Source organism: Rhagoletis pomonella, unplaced genomic scaffold, assembly GCF_013731165.1.
Source record: "Rhagoletis pomonella isolate Grant_MI unplaced genomic scaffold, Rhpom_1.0 Rhpom_scaffold_00693, whole genome shotgun sequence".
Classification (NCBI taxonomy): Eukaryota; Metazoa; Arthropoda; class Insecta; order Diptera; family Tephritidae; genus Rhagoletis; species Rhagoletis pomonella.
In genome coordinates this window covers 27,280-50,188 of record NW_023459247.1, presented here as the reverse complement: position 1 = coordinate 50,188, position 22,909 = coordinate 27,280, and the positions used below count along the sequence as shown (strand labels likewise).

General features: G+C 37.5%; 2 protein-coding genes across 2 annotated transcripts; both read left to right on the top strand.

Annotated features, from left to right (window-relative positions):
* The first annotated feature begins 587 nt into the window (after positions 1 to 587).
* LOC118751422 (aminopeptidase N-like) lies at positions 588 to 5,110 on the top strand. The gene is made up of 6 exons (XM_036486248.1): positions 588 to 1,212; positions 1,290 to 1,445; positions 1,517 to 1,991; positions 2,068 to 2,306; positions 3,477 to 4,713; positions 4,792 to 5,110. Exons 1-6 carry the CDS (start codon positions 650 to 652, stop codon positions 5,014 to 5,016), a joined length of 2,895 nt encoding a protein of 964 aa, XP_036342141.1. The 5' UTR covers positions 588 to 649; the 3' UTR covers positions 5,017 to 5,110.
* A 7,965-nt stretch (positions 5,111 to 13,075) lies between these two features.
* Positions 13,076 to 20,581, top strand: LOC118751421 (membrane alanyl aminopeptidase-like). The gene is made up of 7 exons (XM_036486247.1): positions 13,076 to 13,182; positions 16,933 to 17,439; positions 17,729 to 17,887; positions 17,966 to 18,440; positions 18,509 to 18,750; positions 18,820 to 19,947; positions 20,061 to 20,581. The coding sequence occupies exons 2-7, from the start codon at positions 16,934 to 16,936 to the stop codon at positions 20,359 to 20,361; spliced, it is 2,811 nt and encodes a 936-aa protein (XP_036342140.1). The 5' UTR covers positions 13,076 to 13,182; position 16,933; the 3' UTR covers positions 20,362 to 20,581.
* The last annotated feature ends 2,328 nt before the right edge of the window (positions 20,582 to 22,909 follow it).

Below are 22,909 nucleotides of genomic sequence, written 5' to 3'. Positions count from 1 at the left end.
GCGACTGCCCATAAGTATGTGTAAGTAGACCAATTAAATATCCACTCAAGTATCATAATGTATTTTACACATGTGTATGAATATACTTAAATAAAAAACTCATTTAGTAAAACTAGTTCGAGGGTCATATTTATTTAAAAAGTATGTCACATATACATAAGTAGATAAATGAAAAATAATAAATAAGATATTTAGCAATCAACTTACACGCCACTCTTAGATATACTTTAAGATCGTTTCAATATATATATATAAATATCTATATGTATAAAGCCACAGCGACTTCCTCTATATATGTGTGTATATAATCTTCACAAAGCGTTTATTAACATGGTGAAACATTGTGCTTTCAAGAGTCCAGTTGATCACTCGAACATATGCCATTTATATGTATGTATGTACTTCAAATTTACGATGGGTTTATATATGTATGTACATATTTATGATATGCGCGTATATAATCAAATAAGTATGTAGCAGCGTCTTTGAAACAATCGACATCTGAAGCATTTCTAATCAAACCCTACGGTCATAAAAACCTACACTTACAAATTAACTTATGACTAACTTAGCAATCTTAAAAGGCTATTCCTCCGTTCGGAGCTGAACATTTTGTTAATTGTGTTGCGGCCGCTTAGCTGATCGTGCAATGTACCGCAACAAAATGAACGTGAGTGTTGCAGTCCTTTTGGCCACTTCATTGGCCTTCATTGTATCCTGTGAAGCGGCAACACACGGCATTCCACCACTCTTTGGAGAGAATCCTTCCGCACGCATCGTAGATGGGAAAATTGTTGCCTCCGGTGCAGCGCGTGCAGTCCTGGACTATCGGCTGCCGAACACAACTGAACCTGTGCACTACGACGTCGAAGTGACTACGAATGTACACAATGGCACAACGGCATTCAATGGTACAGTTAAAATTCAAATAAACGTTAACGAAGATACAAGAACAATAGTTTTGCATGCGCGTCAGCTAAGTAATTTCACGGCAACTATTTCAAACGCTTCGGTAACGGGAGGACAAGTTCAAGCGTTAAATATCTCATATGAAGAGGAACGAGAATTTCTCAGTTTGACGCCAACGAACCAATCGTTAACGTTCAATAAAGGCAGCAGCTGGCTTCTGACCATCGCCTATCAAGGTGAATTGCGTACTGATAACGGTGGATTTTACTTGTCCACCTACGATGATGACAACGGCACGGAACGGTGAGTGCACACTGGTTTTATATCGCAGGCATTTTTTTTTTTTTATATGCAGAATTTCGAATATTCCGTACCTTCAGGTATATAGCAACGACGCAATTCGAGTCGACCGATGCGCGCCATGCCTTCCCTTGCTACGACGAGCCAGCCAAGCGTGCAACATTCTCCATCGTTATTAATCATGATCCCTCATATAATGCCATATCGAATATGCCTTTGGACGAGGAGGCGAGCAGGTAGAGTGCATTATTATCTTTTGAAAACAAAAAAATGTAAAGCAATGACATGTTCCTTTTTTCTCATTTAGACCCGGCTACTCTGTCTTCCAGAAGACGGTTAATATGCCCACTTACTTGGTAGCGTTTATTGTGTCCGATTTTGAATATTCAGAAGGTGTACTGTATTCACGCCCACAACGTGTCTACACACGACCAGGCACTGTAAGCGGTCAGGAATTCGGTTTGGTTTCCGGTTTGTTGCTGCTGCAGCGACTTATCGAATACTATGATGTGGATTTCGCACTACCAAAAATGTATCAAGTAGGCGTGCCAGATTTTGCAGCTGGTGCCATGGAAAACTGGGGTTTAGTTACATATCGCGAAGAATATATAATATATAATAAGAACACATCCACAACTAGTACACAAACAAATATTGCCACAATCATCGCACACGAATACTGTCATCAGTGGTTTGGTAATTTGGTAGCCATTAAATGGTGGACGTACCTTTGGCTTAAGGAAGGTTTTGCCACCTTGTTCTCCTGGCAGGCAACCGATGCGGTAAGCGCTTGAAAGGGATATTTTACTAGCTTAAGGCTGCTTTTATTTCCAATTTTGTTTTCTTTACTCCTACTAGGCCTATCCTGAATGGGATATCTATCAGTTGTTCCTCACCGATGACTATCAACGGGCACTTACCGCCGATGGTACAGGTCTAATGAATCCAATGAGTCATTATGTGCAAACGCCATCTGAGATCTCCAGCCGCTATGATTCTATTTCGTACTCGAAAGCCGGCTCGGTGCTGTATATGTGGCAGTGTGCGTTGGGCGACGAAGTATTCCGCCAGGGATTAAACCTTTATTTGACTGAAAAGTAAGTTTATATACAGAGGAATCTATGCAAAGATTTGTTAAATTGTTTTTGGGTTTTAACATAATTTAGCTCCTTTTGGGTTTGTATTATCACTGCAGAAATTGGTTAGGATCAGATACTATCAGTGAATTTTATTCAGGGAACGAAAATAATCATTAATATGAAGGATTTTTATTTTCAAATCATTGCAAAATCCTTATTTTTTATTAATAGCTCGGCGATCATTTTAATCGTTATTTTCCGATATTTTTTTCGATTAAAAATAACCGTTATTAAAATCATAGATTTTTCGGATAAAAATAATCTATATTCTTGGACTTTCTTTCTATCATTTTATAACTATTTTCAGATTTCATTTTTTTGATCACATAAGATTTAAATCGTTAATAAAACCCCGATGTCTATTATAACGGTAAAGAATGATCGAAAATAGTAAAAGTCCAAAAAACGGTTATTTCTGATCGAAAATAATTAAATCCACAAACTAATTATTAAATTATGATTTTTATTATAAAAATCAGAACGGTTACGGTCCCTGATTTTACTAAATTTTAATGGATTCGAGTCCACCTATCTCCTTTAAGAAATCTCTAGCGAGAAAAGGGCTTATAGCTAGCAAACGTAGAGTAATCTTAAATTATGATATATCCATGCTTTATTCTCGAGAAAACACTTTTTTGTGTTTCAAAATTCATTGATCTCAGTTCTTATCACCCTAACGTACACCCTAATGTCAGAAAATTAAAACTCTCCCAAAGTCATTAAACTTTTGCCAAGAAAGTATTTCCATTATTCCAGTAGAACTATTTAAAAATATATATATATTAAATAATGTACGTAGGTTTCAAAGAAAAATGTAAAAAGGTACCCCGTAGGTTCATCAAAAAAAAATTCCCTAAGTTGCCTTACAAAACTACTTTAGACGCGAAGGTGCACGGCATATTATTTTCCTGTAAGTGTGTGCGGTCTAAGTGGAAGACTAAAAATGACTTCTTATAAAAAGGCTTGAGAGAAATGAACTACAAAGAATGTTAGGTGAATAGGGTTAGCTTGGAGCTGACGGTTAGTAAAACCACAATTTTAGTTAGCTTAAAAAGTTTTCTTTAAAATCAAATTAAATTTTTATGTCAAAGACTTTTTTCATTACTTCTGCTTTGCATTTTCCTACAGTCAATACAGTGCTGCTGATGAATGGCAGCTCTTCGAGGCTCTTAGTATTGCAGCCGGTGCACAAAATGTTCCGCTTCCAGCGACAATGGCCAATATGTTCTCAAGTTGGTCGCAACAATCTAGTTACCCACTTCTCACCGTTACACGTCATTATGAAAATAACTCATTCACCGTTACACAAGAAGCTTTCTACGATAATAGCACCACAACATCGAACCAGACTTGGTACATTCCAATTAATTATGCACATAAATCAAATCCAGACCACCGTAACACTACCGCCTCGCATTATTTGTTGAAGACAAAAGAAATTCATATCACCGACAACAATTTAGCCGCTGATGATTGGCTGTTGCTCAATAAACAGTCCACCGGTTTCTATCGCATCAATTATGATGAACGTAACTGGAACCTAATTATTGATGCGCTCAAATCCAATCCTTACAGGTTTCATCCACGCAATCGTGGTCAGCTTATTCATGATGTCTATAAGTTCAGTTCAACAGGACGTCTCGACCAAAGTACACTCTTCAATTTGCTACAATATCTGCCTAATGAAGATCAATTTGCTCCTTGGTCTACGACTTATTCGGTGATCAACACATTAAACAGATATCTGAATGGGGATAGTGATTATAAAAATTTCCAAAGTTTCGTAGCCTCTTTAGTATCAGACCTCTTCGATAAGTTGGGTGTGAATGATGCAACTGGCGAGCAACATCTGGTGAAATCTATACGCAGTATCGCCATTAACCTCGCCTGTTTGTCAGGCATTGAAAGTTGTCTAGAGGAGACGAACAACAAATTAAGGGCGCTCATTGAAGACGGCATCGCAATCGAACCAAATCTACAATCGCAAATATATTGCAATGGTCTACGTCAGTCCGATGATACAGTATTCGATTTCGTTTTTAACCAGGTATTGCAGTCCAATAATCAGGCATTCCGTCGCACACACATCACTTCATTGGGCTGCTCGCAGTCGGAGTCCCAATTGCGAAAATTCGTAAACAGCTCAATTGATACTTCAGCCGATTGGCGTACTCAAGAGCGCATCACTTTACTCAGTGCAGCGTACTCGAGCAGCAGTACCGGATTGCTGGTAAGCATTGATTTCCTCAGCGACAATTGGGAAGCATATAGTAATTTGAATCCCGGTTTCGGTGGAGATAATCCACTCAATACAGCCGTGGTTGCCATGTCCAGCTATGTAGTTAATGAAGAGCAAAGACAAAAAGTGAGTAAGACGTTGTATAGCAACTTTTTTGAACCAAAATCAATATTTTAATATACAACTTGTTTTAAATTTCTACAGTATTTGGATTTGGTGGATAAGGTGAAGGACAGCGATAAGGTGCAATCTAATTTGGAGTCTGTCGTCAATACGAACATTAGATCAAACTTTGAATGGTTGACCAGAAATCGTGATCCGATCATGCAGTGGGTGAACAACTTCACGCGAAGTGGCAGTGCCGCACTTAGTGCTTCATTGTTAACCGTCTTTACCACGCTGACGGTTGCATTGGCGCGTTACTTGTAGAACTTGAGCTTAATAGCCTTTTAGCTCTTACCAATTGTGATGTGATAAATTTTTGGTGGAACATTTTATATAACAAAATTGAAGTAGAATAAAACAAAAAAAAAAACATAAAAACTATTACAAAGTAACTTAATGCCGATGGAATGAAGTCCCTGCCCTTTTACGCAAACTTCTCAGCTCTAAGAGGGGTGGGCTTTATGTTCGCCTCGAGCTATGGGCACACCTTTATTCTAAAAAGCTTCGAGTTACTGCCGATTCGAAGAGGCCACTGCACGCCGCTTGTGGGTCCGAGAGGATCTTTAACCACCTGTGGGTTCTGTAAACATATTTAGGTATCTGCAAAAGAGGAGGCTTCAGGTTGGTTGTTCTCTAGTGTAACACATTTTAAAGAGGTTAAAATCTATTCCGACAGCCAAGCAGCTATCAAGGCTCTTAGGTCCTTGTTGGTTCGTTTGAAACGGTTAGCGATTGTTCGACTTTCTTATCGACTGCATCGGGTAATTACGCTATTAAACTCATTTGGGTTTCGGCTCATAGCGAAATTTCGGATAACTGCATGGTCGATGAGCTGGCAAGGCAGGGAACCCTTGACGAATTGTTCCCGGTAAGAGGAAGTCTGGGTGCTCCTCTGACCTTATGCGGTCTACTTCTGGACAGAGGGGCGATAAATCGGCTTAGCGTGCGGTAAGCGAAGACCTTGGCATGTAAGGTGACTAAATCCATTCAGCCACGTGCAGATCGGGGGCGGCCAAGGAAGCTCTTGAGACTCAGCAAGTTATATCTCTCACTACTGGTGGGAGTTCTAACTGATCATTGCGTAATAGATACGACTGAAGTAAGACTGAATATCATCGATGACCCTTAGTGCAACAGGTCCACGGAGGATGGGGCGGTAGAATCAACTTAACACCTGCTGCTCTGGAGCACGTCGGCTCGCATTTCTTCCACACTCCCGTTGAGCTTTCGCGTGTGAAGCTTCGTGGTGAGCACGGTCATCGTCCTGTTCCTTCCCCCTCTGTTTCTACCCTTTTGGTAGCACGTTCCGAAAAATCCTACTAGAAAATTATATGTGCCGCTGTTAATACATAATAATTAATAGTAAATATGTACACCGGGTAATTTTATAAAACATTTTCGTTATGCGATAGTTGAAAATTTTACTATTCCGCCACTCGAAAACGACAAATTGGCTTATCTCTGTAGCAAAGGTAATAAAGACTTACCCTTTATTATCTTCTGATATTTTTATTACAGCTACATAGTTCGCTTGCGATTTTTACCTGATTGTGAAATTAATGCAACATCGACACGTTTGCCAATAATATCTAATAATAATAATTTATAATTCCTTATCGGAAATATTGATAACAACTAGTATCCCAATCTAGTTATTAAAGAAATAATATTTGTGTTATTTGCCACACGTGACCAATTTTAACACATATATAAGCCGATTCTTAGAAATGTGAATGGTTACTTACGACATGGATTTCTTTTATGCCCTATAATGTGTCTCAGCAGGTACAGTTTCGCCAAATCTCTGCAAAATTTATATAATTATATGTATAAGTGCATGTATGTACAGTGTACATAAGTTAAGGGTTAAGGGTTAAGGGTATCCGAAATATCCCAAAAAAAAATCAAATATACAAACAGAAATATACAAAAGAAAAAAAGAAAAAAGAGTTTAAATTAAAAAACGTTTAAATAAACAATTGGGCATTATTCTCTGAAGTCCTCTGACGAGAAGCAGAGTTTTCAGATTGAAAAATTTTGATTTTCATGGATTCTATGCCATTTCTACGAAAAGTATTTTTTCCCCATACAAAATACATGGGAAACTTTGAGCGCTTTGAGCGACCTCTAAATATATTTTGATTTTAAAATAAAAAAACAGGGGTAAACTTTTTTCGGTATAGAACAATCCTAGGGGTGAGAGCATTAAATTTCCGATTTTACTTTTCTCCCATACATTTTTGGACCACCCTAATGTACACATGTAGGGAGTAAATACATCCTTCCTTGTTATGCATATCCCTTTCAGCCCTACGTGCAGCTTACATTTTTTTTTAATTTTCTAATCCAATTGTCACAATATCAGAAATACTGCAAGTTTATTTTAGTTGGGTAGATGCAAAAAATACCACTATAAATGTGATCCATTATTAAAACTTTACACAAAATCACACACTTCCACAAAGAGAGGTTTCTCAAAAAACATAGAAAATCAACTAAAATATTTTTGGGTTTCAGTAAGATTATAAATTGATTTCTGGACACTGTCACATCCGACAGTCACAACCATCGATAGGTTTGATACTATCGAAAATGTCGACACTATCGATAGTTTTGATTGAAAAAGTCCAAAAGTTAAATATAACAACTTTTATTGAAATTGAGATCAGAATTGCTAAAATATGTCGATATTTTTGTTAAGGAACAAAAGTTTATCAACGATTTTTGGCTCCAAGCAGCACCTGCGCTCTGAAATATGTATGTTACTGAATAATGTATGTATGAGTGAAAACTATTGATAGTGATTATAAAACCATCGATGATTTCGATAGTCAAAAACCATCGATGCTATCGATAGTGCCATCGATACTATCGATAGTGCCATCGATAGAAGTCACTCTGTGCATCGCGCAATTTGACTCATTCGCTTTGTCCTAGTTCACCAACAGACCCCGCCTATACTGTTAGTTCGAGGCAGAAAAATAAGCGTCCCTCCTTTTGAGACTGATAATATCGATGTCATGGCTATACTCTAGCGATTGTACGTTTTTAAAGGAAGTGCTACCTGAACGGTTCAGTACTGCAGCTCTATAATCTTCTCACTGTTTTATGTATATTAAACGGCTCGTAGAGGTCCTTCCCAATTCTGATGCAGTGGGAGTATTGCTGAGGCAGAGATATTCAATTCAGGCCTTATGGCGATAATTAAATAAGGTGTGTAAGGAATTTACAACTTACACAACTTTACAGAGTACACTCAATTCCAATCGGCAAGCATGCTTTAGTCCCACCATATTTTACAGCTCATCGCCATCGCTCAGCTGACAGACCAACGCCTCCTCTTCTACTCGAATTTCGTAATTTTCGAGAAACGGAACTCAAATTTTATCATCATCGAATGGAGGGTGCGAGTCGTCGTGTTCACGGGAAGCATTAAAGAAGTATTTCCTGTATAACTCAAGTGTGCTGTGAATATCAGCAACCAGCTCTCAGATCGCCTTTTTACAGAAATCTACCCCGGTCTTAAAACATTTAGTAAGTGCTATGCACGATCTGGTATAATATTTCCAGTACAAGTTTTTACTATAAATTCACTCTTCGATAAGTAAGTAATAAAACTATATATTTGCGTTATTTCCTCAAAAAATGGAGTATATGCCAATCGAATTTCACAAAAAAGCATCAAATATTTTCTTCGTATGCCTTGAGTCACCCTACTGTATATAGCATACATACGTAAGCGCGAATAGTTACTGCAAGCAATTTGTCTCATTCATAAATTACAATTCTTTATGTCAAAGGGATTAAATATATGGCCACACGACATATGTATATATGTATCTGGAAAGAAACCACCCTGCAAAAAATTGTGAGACTAATCTCTAATGAGCTTCTTCCGATACTACTCTCAATCGCATAAATTAGTCGCAACTAGTCTCATGCGGGTATAATTGGAGATCAATTAGTCTCGACTCATCCCTTACGTATATAATTGAAGATCAATTATCAATCCCCGACTTATCGCTAACGGGTACTATTAACGATTTAATGACATACCTACTCAATGAAATTTTATGTGCGGCGTTGGCACAAAGAGAGAGTATTCGCTTAACAAAACTGTTAACCCCGGTCGAATCGCAGCTAGCGCAAATATTTATTTTCATATTTTAAAATTGAGTAGTCGCTTTTTATACCCTTCCGGATTAGTCCCATTTTGTGCAGGGCAATTAAACTTTAGACAATAAATTTATTGCTCTATAAGGTATTACAGAACTGCTTTAGGAGCAGTGCAAGTGCAAAGTACATCTAAACATCACCACTAGAGTGGTCCAATTTTTGTGTGGGGGAAAAAATGTCATCCCCCATATTTATAATATCTATAACAATTTAAATTTTCCACTGTAACCAATACATGGTGCTCAATAGCCTTGAAATGCGCTACTGGATAGCTGTGAAACTGGTTGCCGTGACAATTGAAGGTTCTGATATTTTTTTAGAGAGTTTAAATTTGAAATTTTCTTAAGTTGCTTAACTAGTGGTTTGATTAATATATGCAAAAAAATACTTCTAGTATAAAATATGAGAATCATGAGCATCCTATAAATTTATACTTAGAAACGTAAAGTTTGGTACTAGCACCTCGTTTGGCAAGAGGAAAAATTTTTGAAGGTGCCCCAAACCCTATCTCGGAAAAAAATTGTTTGGGCCACTCTAATCATGTAAGAATTTTGGCATTTAAAATAGCGGATCCAATATGGCGAACCACTTTTATAATTTTTTCGTTTTCACGACAAACTGATATACATAAATGGGGAGTTTTCGAGGTCGCTGATTTCGAATCTAGTCATAAATTGGCGACCAAATTTTATAATTTTTTATTTTTCACCAAAAACTTATATATAAGGAGGGTTTTTAATTTCAATAATTTTAATTCTGATGTCGATTTTTGAAATTCAAAATGGCGAATTCAATACGGCGTTATCGGAAAAAAATGTTGTTTAAAAATTTTTTCAGTTTTTGCTAAATACATATATGTATATTTCTAATTATAGCTGCTTCAAATAAAATCTTTTCCCTTTATATATAATGCTGTTTTCGCTTCTACTGAAAAACGTTACCTTTTCATTGCCCTCTCAGCACAATCAATAAAAACTGGGCAATGAAAAGGCAACATTTTTTACCATGCTAGTCCTCATGGGAGAAAAGCAGGATGGCAAGGCACTGCATGGCAACACAGTTGCCATACTGATTTAGGGCCGGTTTTTCAATGTCTGGTTATCACTACTTTCCCGGTTAAACATCATTACCGACGTTTTCGACATCATGCATACAACATGTGATCGATAAAGCAGTCGTTGTATTTAAGCGGATCTTCTACCTACAACCGGCCCTCAGATAGGAATCCAAATCAAATTGAAAATGAACTTATTTGAAATGGTATGGTCACTGCATTACCGACGACAAGATGGATGTCCATGCTAGCTAGTTAGTTAGTTCTGCAGGTCCCAGATCCGATCCTCGGTTGGAGCGATTGCCAACAAATTTTTTGTGTTTATTATTTGTTTTATTTTTTTTAGTTTTATTTGATTTAATTTAATTTAACTTTGCTTTCTTTTCGTTAGTTTTATTTTATTTCACATTTTTTATTTTATTATTAGTTACTTTAAATTTTTGGAGTTCAATTTTACTAAAAAAATCAAAAACAACTAACTGAAAAAACTTTTAGAAATATACAAGTTGAATCGAAAAAAAAATTAAATGAATATTTTACTGGCCGTGGGACTCGAGCCTACGACCTCGCGGTTCGTTAATCCGCATTACTGCCGCCTGTCAAGGCACAATTTTGATCAGATCAATTGCAACGTTAATGTGGATCAACGTTGCCATCTGTCGTTGCTATTAGTCATTAAATGGTCATTTTTTTACATTTTACTCTAGAATTTCAAACTTTGTGTACGTACATAGATCCCAAAACCAATAACCACGGCTTTCTATTTCTTTTCCGGTACTATTACCTGTACAATGTGCAGTGGTGTGAAAGAAAGTTTTATTTAAAATTTTGTGCAGAGAGAAGGCTGCCAGGCAGAATGTTGTAAGGTAAAGAAGTTCTCAAAGATGGAAGGGAAGTGGAACAGTTCAATGGTACGCTTTGCCATTCAGCTCGTTCCGGATTCTATTCACTACATTGCGCTCGAGTCCGAAAATTATCCGTTTACGTGACGTTACAACTGAATATTTATGTATTGCTTTCACAAGAGATCGAAAAATATATGCCAAATAAAGATGCTGTTTCGGGGCTTATAAATATAGGATAATCCTCTAGCTTTTGTGGAAAAGTTTGGAAATATTATTATAGGGATTTTTTTTGGGTTCACACAGCCAGACAGACGGACATGAATCAATCGACTTAGCTCGACGTTCATTTCGGTATGCTGTTTTACGGTTCTATCTCTTCTCCCTCTGGTACTTACAAATATCGGACCAAGCTTATAATACAACTTCATACTTTATGAAAGGTATAAAAACTCGAAATGTTGTGTTTGCATTTGGAATCTATTTGTCGGCAAGTGCAATAATTGCAATTCAAAGTTTTGCACGAAAAAAGTGATAACACAATCGGTCAATAAATCAATTGCCATTATCAATTGATGCACTATTAATTGCACTAGATTAGTCTTAGGGGGTTTTTAGTGACGCGATGAAATCATATTGGCGGTTATAGAAAAACAAAAAAGAATTTTGCGTCACCTCATACTGGTACTAAATACATACCAGCACTAAATATTTTCATTCTCGGTGAGGGCTTGAGGCCTAAAAAATGCGTGCTTGCAGTGGCAAAGATTTAGACTTAATTTTAGAGCACGATTACTGCTTTTGCCCTATAGAGTGTGAAGATCTTGTAATGTGCGGCGGCTGAATATTCTATGTAAATAAGACCGCACTATCTTACAAGCAAAAAAAGTTCACCGTACACCCCTCAGCCTACAGAAATTTTTCAAAGCAATTTCTAAAAATTATTTTTCTACCGAACCTAGGTGTCCGCGGAGGTGTAGTGGTTAGAAGTAGGCGCTACCATTTCGCTGGGCTTGGGATCGACCCCAGTTTCCGACTAACACCAACAACAAAAGAAAGGAAAAAGTTGTTTCTAAAAGCGCGGTCGCCGCCCCTCGTCAGGCAATGGCAAACCTCCTAGTGTATTCTCCCATGAAAAAAGTTTCTTATAAAAATACATTCGACGTGCTGAGTCGACGTAAAGCTGTAGGTCCCTTCCTTTTGTGTGACAACATCACCTACATTTGTCAATAAAACATTTTTTCTTAATCAAAATACATCCACAGGAGAAGTTCTATGATTTTTGATGAGATTAGATTTACTGATATAAGAGTGGTAAGAACTGAGAACTGAGAAATGGGTAAGTACTAGAACGGTATACTTGAGGTCAATGAACATTTTAGCAGAGAAAATTACCGAACTTTTTTCCGTTACGGTCTAATGCACTTATGTTTATACAAAAAAAAAAAAAAACCTGCTAATAACACCTCTTACAGTATTCATGCAGCTCTTCAAAGTAAATGACGAGTATATTAAAGTATTTGAAAAGTATTAAAAATTATTAACTTGGACTTGATAATTAAGTAGTATGCAACTAAGTATTAAAGTACGCTCTGGATGGCTAAGACGTTCGATTTTATGACGTAGAAGTTTTGATGATGACGGCTTATGTAAATATACACAAGTATCAAAATGAATGAATGAGCTTTATGACACTGTATGCTTAAAATTAACGATAGCGAGTGTCCATAGTAATATCGGGCAAAATACCTATTATCTCAGAAAAGCACTACCTAATTCTTTGACCATCGGTCTGTGCTTATAAACTCGAATCAGCTGGAATGAGTTCGAAGAATTTTTGCCCCTTAAATATGAGCGCTTTTTTATTTTATGTATGTATTTTTTGCGATCTTCCAGAAACCACAAAACCTAACAAAATACTTACGAGCTATGAGTTATTAATGGTGCACACTCATTTTCCAATTTCAATAAACTTTAAATATCTATGTATGTATGTATGTATGTATGTACGTTGTACAACCTATGCATTTAAACCGGTGGGCATAAGGGGCAATAAAAAAAATGGTTTTGCACGCAATCAGCTAAGCAAAGTAATGAAGTCAACGCTGGTATGCTGATATCGAGTGGCTATGATTGCTCACGATAATACATATGTGCATACATCCATACAGAGCGTGGTTCTTGTCAGCAATAGAGATAATTGTCCTTATCATTTGTAATAAAATTTGTTTTAAACAGCAGATAAGCGATTAAGTGGCCTAACTATAAAGGTCTTTGCTGTCATATTGAAATGCCAGTTTAAGACATTTAACCACCTCAAACTGCAGGTTTGGTGAAAACATATACATAGATCATAAGGTTAGCAACTCAAAGGATGTGTATAGATACAAAGGCGGTGAATTGAAATACTTAGTGAAAATGTGGGAAATTTAAGTTCATACATATTTACATTCATATTAAAAAATTTCGAAACAAAAGGAAATTTTACTTATATGCCAATAGTGACAAATAGTGAATTTGATTCAAGAGCGTATTGTCACTACAAACGAATAAAGGTGCGCTATAAAGTTTTGACGGCGAAAAAAAAACGCGCCCAAAAAAGTTTACGAAAAAAGACGCTTAAGGAAAACTTTGGCGAAGAAAGACGCGAAATCTAGTTGTTTACGAAGAAAGAAGCGTAAACATAGATTTATACCTGACCAAGACCAAGGACTGTCACTTCAGCATCATTCCCTAAATACGCTTTGGGGAATTTACATGCTGCTACACCCGCAAATATAGTCGATCGCGAAAGTAAGTTTACGGGTCTTTCTTCGCCGTCAAATATTTTAACGCGTCTTTCTTCGCCGTCAACTATGTTTAGAGTCTTCCTTCGCTGACTTTTTAGAGTCTTCCTTCGCTGACTTTTTCTTATGCGTCTTTTTACGCGGTCAACTTTTGAGCTTGCGCCTTTATTCGTGTCTAGTTACGGTATAATTTATGTGCAAAATGTGTAGTATTGGACAGCCGCCGTTGCCGATTCTTTTCCTACCAATCAAGCCGGTTGTGGATTAATTCATACCTAAAACCTTATCAAAAAAAATTGTATTATTGCAAAACTTGTCGCATAATGTTTGCATTGCAGCTGGCAATAGCATTCAAGAGCATTTCCACAACAAAAAACAAAAAAACATTTTTCGGCCTCATTATTAGGTGCAATCCCGTATTCTTCGGACTAAAACTAGTAAAACTGTCAAAAAATAAAAATTCGCTCAGAGCGAGAGAGTAAGATTGAAAAGTACGGAATCGCTTTCTAGTAAAAAATGGTAACTTCTGTCAACTTCAACATAACCTCAAAATTTTGGTTGTAAATTTTTGCTGATTTCGTATGTAAACACACTCAGCTCACACATGCAAATAACCAAAAATGCTTTCAAATTTATTAGAATCCACTTAAACAAGTAATTAAATACTTTTCAACACGAATTAGCAGAATGCACTTTTCTGTTGTTTACAATTTGGTTTCCAAACACACATTTACCAGAATTTACCATCAAAAAATCTTCCAACTGTAACTGGTAGCTTCTGACAGAGAGAGGACCTTATTTACTCTCTTTTTGCCCTCTCAATAGTCAGTGAACCGAGTACGAGATCGATTTCCATCGATCGTACGGGATCGCAACAATTTATTATTAAGGAGACTACTCTATTTAAACCTTACAGCTACGACTGTAGGGATCCGTGACGATATTAAGTCGCACTGCGTGGGTTCCTAAGGGGCAATGTTCAGTCAGTACAGCTGAAATAATCGAGAGTAGGCTCTTAGGCAGCAGGAGAGGCTTCCTTGACCGCCTGCGATCAACATTCGGCCGAAAGAACCTCGCAACTTTGCATTGCAGTATTTTTTCCCAGCGTTCGCCAAGCTGACTGTAATCCCATCGCGCCAGGAGCGCGCCGCACATTGCCAAGGGAAGGGAACTATGGTCTCCCTCTCCGAGGTGATCAATAAACACAAAACGAAAACATACCATTATTTTATGTCTTTACTTTAATCTTAGTATCGTTTTCTCAAGTAGCTTTAGAATTTATCCGCCCAAACACCCTTTTTTTAGAACAAAATTTCGGTTAGCGTGGTTCAAAGTTATGCGGTAACATACATAAAATAAAAATAGAAATAAAAATAAATTTAAAAAATATTCCTACGTATTGATAATCTTCTCCTTTTTGTGAAGTCTGTTAAAAATACAAAAAAAAAATATAGACTTTACTAAAAACCTATCGTGAAAGATTTTCGTTCAGGTTTTCTTTTTTTTTTTAAGTAATTTCCTGCAGTGGAAAATTTTCCTGTATTCAGATATCAAATTAATCAGGGTATTCATATAAACGCGTAACTGCCTCGTAACTGTGTAAACCTCGAAAATAAACCGGATTTCCGTACAAAATTTAACAATTTTACGAGGTTTACGTGGATATGAGGCTTTTATGCGTTTAGATGAATTGCCCTAATAAAAAATCTTTGTTCCATTTTCAATAAAATATATATTTAGAATCTGGTGAGATAAACTACGTGAAATCCCGCTTTGCTCGATTATAAAAATCGGGTTTAGTCGTGATTCGAAAAGTGTCCAAAATTATTAAAAACAAAAAACTGTTGAAGCCGGGTCAATCGGTTCCGTGGAGCATTGGAAAAGTGTTTCCATCAGGATTTCCAAGTATTCCTAGCTAGATTCGGCTCATGAAACACCTGGTTTGCTGATATTTCGGTTTAACAAAGTATTCTGTTTTGCCTTAATGCCTTATTTGTTGTCTTTATTGCTTCGCAGAAATTGTACCAGCAACAGCAGGCTGGGGTTTAATCTTCTGGGATGGCGTTTCCTGCCGAATCTGAAGACAGTTTGCCTAGACAATTACGACATTGTTCTTGGTGTTCAGAAATTAATTTCCCTTAACTAAGTTTTTGATACCCAAAGCAGTTAGTATGCCGGTTATCGAAGTTAGCGCTCTTAAAGTTAAGTGCTTAATTTACTGCTGTGACTAAGATCATTTCAGTTTGTAACTTTAATTCCATATCATAAAAATCTATAATCAAAGCTACGTTTATAGCGTATGATTATGAAATGCTGACGTTTGTAAATATTTCAATCAAATTTATGGTATATTCGATTAGAGACCTAATAAATATTTCATAAATATGTATATACACATGTATATACCTTTGAACATAAGGAGCATCACGTACTATACTAAATAATTTATAAATGAATTCCGTTTTGTCGTATAATATTTTGGCGTCTAAAAAGAAAATAGTTAGACGAACAATTTCCCAAGTCATACTAGTAATCATACAAAGGCACTGCTTCGCGTGCTCTGTTCCCTATATCGAGGTATTATATTAAATACAAGCTATCTGCAATTTCCACTTATGTATGTCGTTGGTCCGAAGAATTTTTCATCGAATTGCATAGTTCCAATTAACATCAATGATGACAGTTAAGTCCCAGATGGGTTCTAAAAATAGAATATTCCGTTTAACTCTATATTCGCAATGGTTCCAAGAATATGGTTCTCTGAATTTACAATGATTAACTATAAACGCCTCCTAATTTTTCAAAAAAAAAAAAACGCTTGTTATTCTTGTTGTTGTTCTTGTTATTTACGATATAGGGGCAAAAAATTGCATGAAAAATGGGTTTAGTGGCCCGTACTACCTCGCTGGTGCATTCAGTTCTGAAGAAATCCTATCATTGACCAAGTTTATACCATGAAATTCCTCTGAACTGTAGAATTTTGAAGAAAACAAATCTAAGCGTTCGTTTATTTTAAACGCGAAGTCTTTGCACGCCTTGGTCGAGCACTTAATATCAATATTGAGGGCTCACATTTTCTGAGATTTTTTTATAGCTATTTCCCACAAAATTTCGATGTTGTAGGGAAAAAAATAGCCGCGAGAAAAGAGCCCTAATACATACATATATTATCTTTATATATGAATAGAAAAATGATTAGTACAGAAAAGCTACCAAAAACTAATGATCGTCAATTTAAGTGCAGCTAGAAACCCCTAATTTTCAGATTTTTAGTAACTGTATTGATTCATTGATTTATATCTATTCATTATTTTTTTTTTAGAATGTCCAAACTGTACCTCATTGCCGCGGTAGTGGCACTTTTAAACGTTCACACGCTCGCCGCCCCCTTCGAAGAACTCAATGAAATAACCGGTAAAGCAGTTGCTTCCGATGGCGAAGACTATCGCTTACCATTTACGATTCGTCCATGGAATTACACACTGAAGTTGACGCCATACCTGCAGGAAAGCGATGGCAGCAAACGATTCACATTTGATGGTGAAGTTACAATCCAAATCAATTCAACCGAAAATACAAATACACTCATTTTACATTCGAAAAACCTAAACTATACAACACGCGAATATTGGTCTGAAACTAACCTCACTAAAATTAATTTGGGCGAGGGCACATGGAATAATGTAACTGACAAATTGCAATATACATTGGCAACGCCCATACAAGCCGGCATAACGTATATTTTACATTTTGTCTATAATGGCACCATGGATGATGATATGCATGGTTTCTACCGCAGCTCCTATGTGGATGCCAATAATAATACCAAGTAAGTTAATATTTTATGTGATTGTCAAAGGCTCTCTCTGGCATTTATTTCATATCACTGATAGGCACTGCCTTGCCCGCGGGCAAAGCTCCTTAAGCTTTCTGTACATTATGTATAGGCGCGAGCAGAGTAAAAGCTCTCTCTACCCATCGCTGTTTTATACGGCTCAACTAATACAACCCATTAACTTTTACAAAATCTTTTATTTTTCACCGCCCCTATTTATAAAAATTCCTCTGCATGGTATGCGTCCAATTTCACATTTATAAATAACTTATTTTGCTTACAGGTGGATTGGTTCTACGCAATTCCAAACGCACCATGCGAGACGTGCCTTCCCCTCGTTCGACGAGCCGAAATTCAAGGCCACCTTCGACGTGACAATCCGTCGCCCTAAAACGTTTAATTCTTTTGGCAATACCCGTATTTTACGAACAGACAATTTTACGTGAGTTATACAATACTTAAATTTGTCCAGTGAGTGCTTTCGCTTTAATTTAACGAAATTTAATTTCCAATATTGCAGTGATTATGAGGAAGACGTGTACGCACCAACGCCACGCATGTCCACCTATTTATTGGCATATATCGTTTCCGAATTTAAGCAACGTAAAAACGACAAATTCGGCGTAATTGCTCGCGAAGAATATTATGATCAGACAGAATACAGTTTTACTGTTGGTCAAGAAATTTTAGATAAATTGAGTGACTACTTAGGCATTGATTATTATAGCATGGGCAACGATAAAATGGACATGGCTGCCATTCCCGACTTTTCAGCCGGTGCCATGGAAAACTGGGGTCTATTGACCTACAGAGAACGCGCATTACTTTACGACTCAAACTCCACAACGCTAAGTGCTCAGCAATCTATTGCCGCTGTCGTTGCTCACGAGCAGACCCATATGTGGTTCGGTGATTTGGTGACATGCGACTGGTGGAGCTATACATGGTTGAATGAGGGCTTCGCACGCTACTTCCAATACTTTGGCACACATATGGTGCGTATTGAATATTGTGCCTGCAGTTATTTATTGTTAAGAATTTCGTTTTGTTTTTTATCCTGCAGGTTGAAACTCACATGTCGCTGGATCAACAATTCTTAGTCGATCAATTACAAGTGGTAATGAGCATGGACTCTACCAATAGCACCAACCCAATGAGCGATGAAAACACTCACACGCCTTCGGACTTGAGTCGCATGTTCAACAGCATTTCATACAACAAGGGTGCGAGCATTATCCGCATGGTTAAATATGCTATAGGCGAAGAAAATTTCAGAAAATCGTTGCAAACTTACTTGGCGAAATAGTATGTCTTATCAAAACTTGTATAATGCAGTTCAGTTTTTCATTTGAGATTTCATTTTTTCTCGCTTAGCAAATACAATAATACCGTTCCTGCTTATCTTCTCGAGGTTTGGCAAGACTATTGGCCTGCTGAAACAAAACAGTATTCAGAAGCCGTATTCAACAGCTTCACCACTCAAGTGGGCTACCCGCTCATCACTGTAAAGTTGTCTAGTGACAAGAGTTCTTTCCTCATCAATCAGACCCGTTTCCTGCTGAGAGATCAGAGCACATCAGACCCTAACTTACTATACACCGTCCCAATTTCATATACGACCAACATAGAAAGCAACTTCGAAGACACAACGCCTAAATTGTATCTCCCTGCCGCGAAATTAAATGTAAATGTGGATCTGCCGAACAGCGTAGATTGGCTCATTGTTAACGTACAAGAGTCTGGCTACTATCGCGTTAACTACGATGAAACTACTTGGCATGCCATCCATCATGCCCTAACCTCTGCAAACTACAGTAATATCCACCAGCTGAATCGTGCGCAAATAGTCGATGATCTGCTGAATTTGGCGCGTGCTCATATTATCGAGTACGAATTGGCACTTAACGTACTCGAGTACTTGGAGAGCGAAACTAATTACCTGCCATGGACTGCGGCCTTCAATGCCTTCTCTTACATCGGCATTCGTTTGGGCAGCGACACTGAAAGCTTCGCTTCGTACATTCTCGAACTCACCGCAAAAGCCTATGAAGAGCTCGGTTTTGAGCCACGCAGTAATGATACTTCACTGGATATCTATAATCGTGCAAAAATTCTCTCCTGGTCCTGCAAGTATGGTCGTGAAGATTGCATTCAAAAGTCAAAAGAACATTTTGCCAAAATCAATACGACAGCAGTGCCTGTGAACATACGTTCAGCTGTGTACTGTAATGCTCTGCGTTACGGTAATGAAAGCGATTACGATACACTGTTCAACAAATTTTTGACCAGCACGTCTGCAACTGAGCAAACGCTGATCCTTAGCACACTGGGATGTGTTACGGATAGTAAACTCATTGAGAAATACTTCTGGGCCATTGTAGGCGATCAAATTCGTCGTCAGGATAAATCGAGCGCACTAAGCAGCCTGTACACTGAAAACAATGAAAATGTGGAACCTGTCTATAAACTGGTTACTGAAAACTATGACGCACTTGCTGAATCGTAAGTATTTTCCTTCTCTAAACATATACTAGGTACTATTTATATATACATTGTTTTTTATTTTCATTCATACAATGCTGGAAAATCTGCCTACTTAACTTCTAATTTTACAGATTGGGCAGCTATTCCACAGTTGCTACAGTAATTTCAAATCTAGCCGCACGCTTTACCACTGAGAGCCAACTTCAGAATTTGAAAGAGTTTAATGAAAGGAACAAGTCCAATTTTGGCAGTTCCCAGTCAACATTGGTGGCGGCTGAGACTACGGCGGAGGAGAATTTAGCGTGGGCCACGACTAGACTAACAAGCTTTAAGAACTATTTGCTGAAACGCAAGAGCAACGGTGCGACTGCCAATACTTTTGCTGTACTAACACTGGTTGTCTGTGCGGCTGTCGGTCGCTTCCTGCAGTAAATTCATCTTCGGTCGTTAAGTAGTAATACATAGGTATATTCCTATATAAATATAAAGGCTTTTGTAATTTAGTAGGTTAAAAGCTTCTGAAAATGTCAATCTGTTTTCTCGTTGATAGATTTTGTATGTAAAAATGATAAGTTGAATATGAATTTGTGAGTAAGAATTCAAGTCTGGAATAAAAACGTATATTAATTAAACAATATACTATATACATACATACATAGGCGGTATTTTACGTTTGGGTGGTTTATTTTCAAATATTACGTCGGAATAAAAGAGTTACTTAGTTTTCATTCTTATCGCACTGAAACTCTGCCAGCGGTACCTGGTGGCACTCGTTTCTCGCTGTAATCGTTTAAGCGATTTCCAATAAAACACGCCAGTCACTTTCATCTATGCCAGCCGACGTCAGTTGTATATAGCGAGTAATGCCAAGTCCTTCTCCAAATGGTTACTCAATAGCAAATGCATTCCTCTTCCCCAGAATATCTCATTGAATACATTGCACACGTTGTTTTGAGCCTCGTTACGCAAAAAAAATCCTCGTATGACACCCCCTTCTCTTGATGACAGCCACTGCACACAGACAAAGGCCCAACATTTGAGGACATGCTTCTGGAGTGTCAGGACCTTTAATTGAGAAGTTGCGTCTGCCCGGTTGGTTAGTGTCGCCGAGAATACTAAAGCAGGCATTACAAACCAAATGCCCTTGCGACGTCTACTACATCTTCCAGTGGCGGATCCAGCGGGGGGTATCGGGGGTTAAACTACGTGTCAGTCAGTGGCGGACCCACGGTCGGGGGGTGTTTTAATATGGCACATATGTATGTATAATATGGCGTCTATGTATTAAAACACCCCCCATGGGTCCGCCACTGACTGACACGTAGTTTAACCCCCAAAAGCCCCCCCCCCCCCTCCCCCGCTGGATCCGCCACTGACATCTTCCATGATGGGCGAGGGAATCCATCGACGTGTACCATCGATCACCCCGGTGAAGGAGTTTCTCGCCGCAATCCCTATCAAATCGAGGTTTTTCAACATCTCCTTTGTTTGCGAACAAGCTTCGGCGGAACAGAAAGACGATGCGACCAAAGACTTCTTCTTTAAACAATACATTTATCATGTTAGACGATTTCAATTCTACGGTGTACAACACCAAAATAACGTGGTTCTGACAACAGATTATGTAAACGGGGAGATTCGGTGAATCCAAAGGCGCATAGTCGAATCTTACGACAAATATTTTTGTTATACATTTTAACGAGTTCTGCCGCAGTTTTAAAGGGATTTTTTTCGTAGTTTTCAAAGGGTCCTAATTTTTTGAAAATTAAGTTTGGAATATAAAAATTATAATTTGCTAGCTTGATAAATTTGATTATTTAATTTCACCTATTTCACCTGGCAAAGTCGTCATATATAGTTAAATTAACCGCCAATCTGACCAGATTTGTGGAACATAGAGAGATGTTTCCTAATCATACTCCAGGCTGTTTGATAAATCACCGCGCATCCGAATAAAAATTCCTATTTTTTCCTACGCTAATATATTCTTTCCCTACCAAATTCCCTAAAAAATTTAGCCATATAATGTTTTCCCACTCCATATTTTCTCTAAATATAAAAAATGTATTTAAATAATTTTACCTAAATTACTGAAATTAAATTAAACAAAATTTCGATCGAGCTGCAATTAAAGAATGAGAAGCATTGAGTGATTTTTTTTTTATTGCTTGAGAGCCACATTAAAACGCTTTTAAAGCCAAACTTCGAAATTGCGTTCGACATTTTTACTCAAGTTTTTGTTGCTTAATTTCAGTGTAAAAACTATAGTGGTAAAATAAATGATCTTCAACTAAAACTTATTTGCCGTTAGGATAATATCTGTAGTCATAAGCAATAACCGCCTTAGTCGACTTAAGAAAAAATTTTGTTGTGTATGCTATCGTATTCTGCAACTACTATTCCATGTGTATGTGTGTGTATCCCCATCTCGCCAGCTAGGCTATTTAAAAATTTATAGACGGACATATTTTAGTTTCCCCATAAGGTGAACATTTAGGCGGTAATTGCTTATGGCCACAGATATAAAACCGTGACAAGGATGCACAGCTTTGCCAAAGAACAATACACTTAGAGGGGATTTTCTTAAACACGTAAAGTCTTAAACCTTGTAAACTCGTAACTTTACGAGGCTGTTTACGCGAACACGCCTTTGTGCCAATGCGTAAATAGTGGGATGTTCGATTACTCACTTTTTTCCAAAACCGGTTTTCGGGTTATTCGAAAATTACAAACCGCATAAACTGGGTTTATTTTACATAGCTTTCATACAGTGAAAATGCTTACACTGTAAAAAAAAAATTGTGTAAATTTCCTAACTAAAAGGTAGGTTACTGATTTCCTACCTTATTATTCGCGAAATTACATGTTCGATTATTCAGCGAATAGTTTGTTTAAATTTCGGACTTTTTAGAGTGCTGTGGTTGGCGTAAATTTACTACGAAAGTGTGTACAAGCTACAAAGCAGTTTGATTTCACCCGT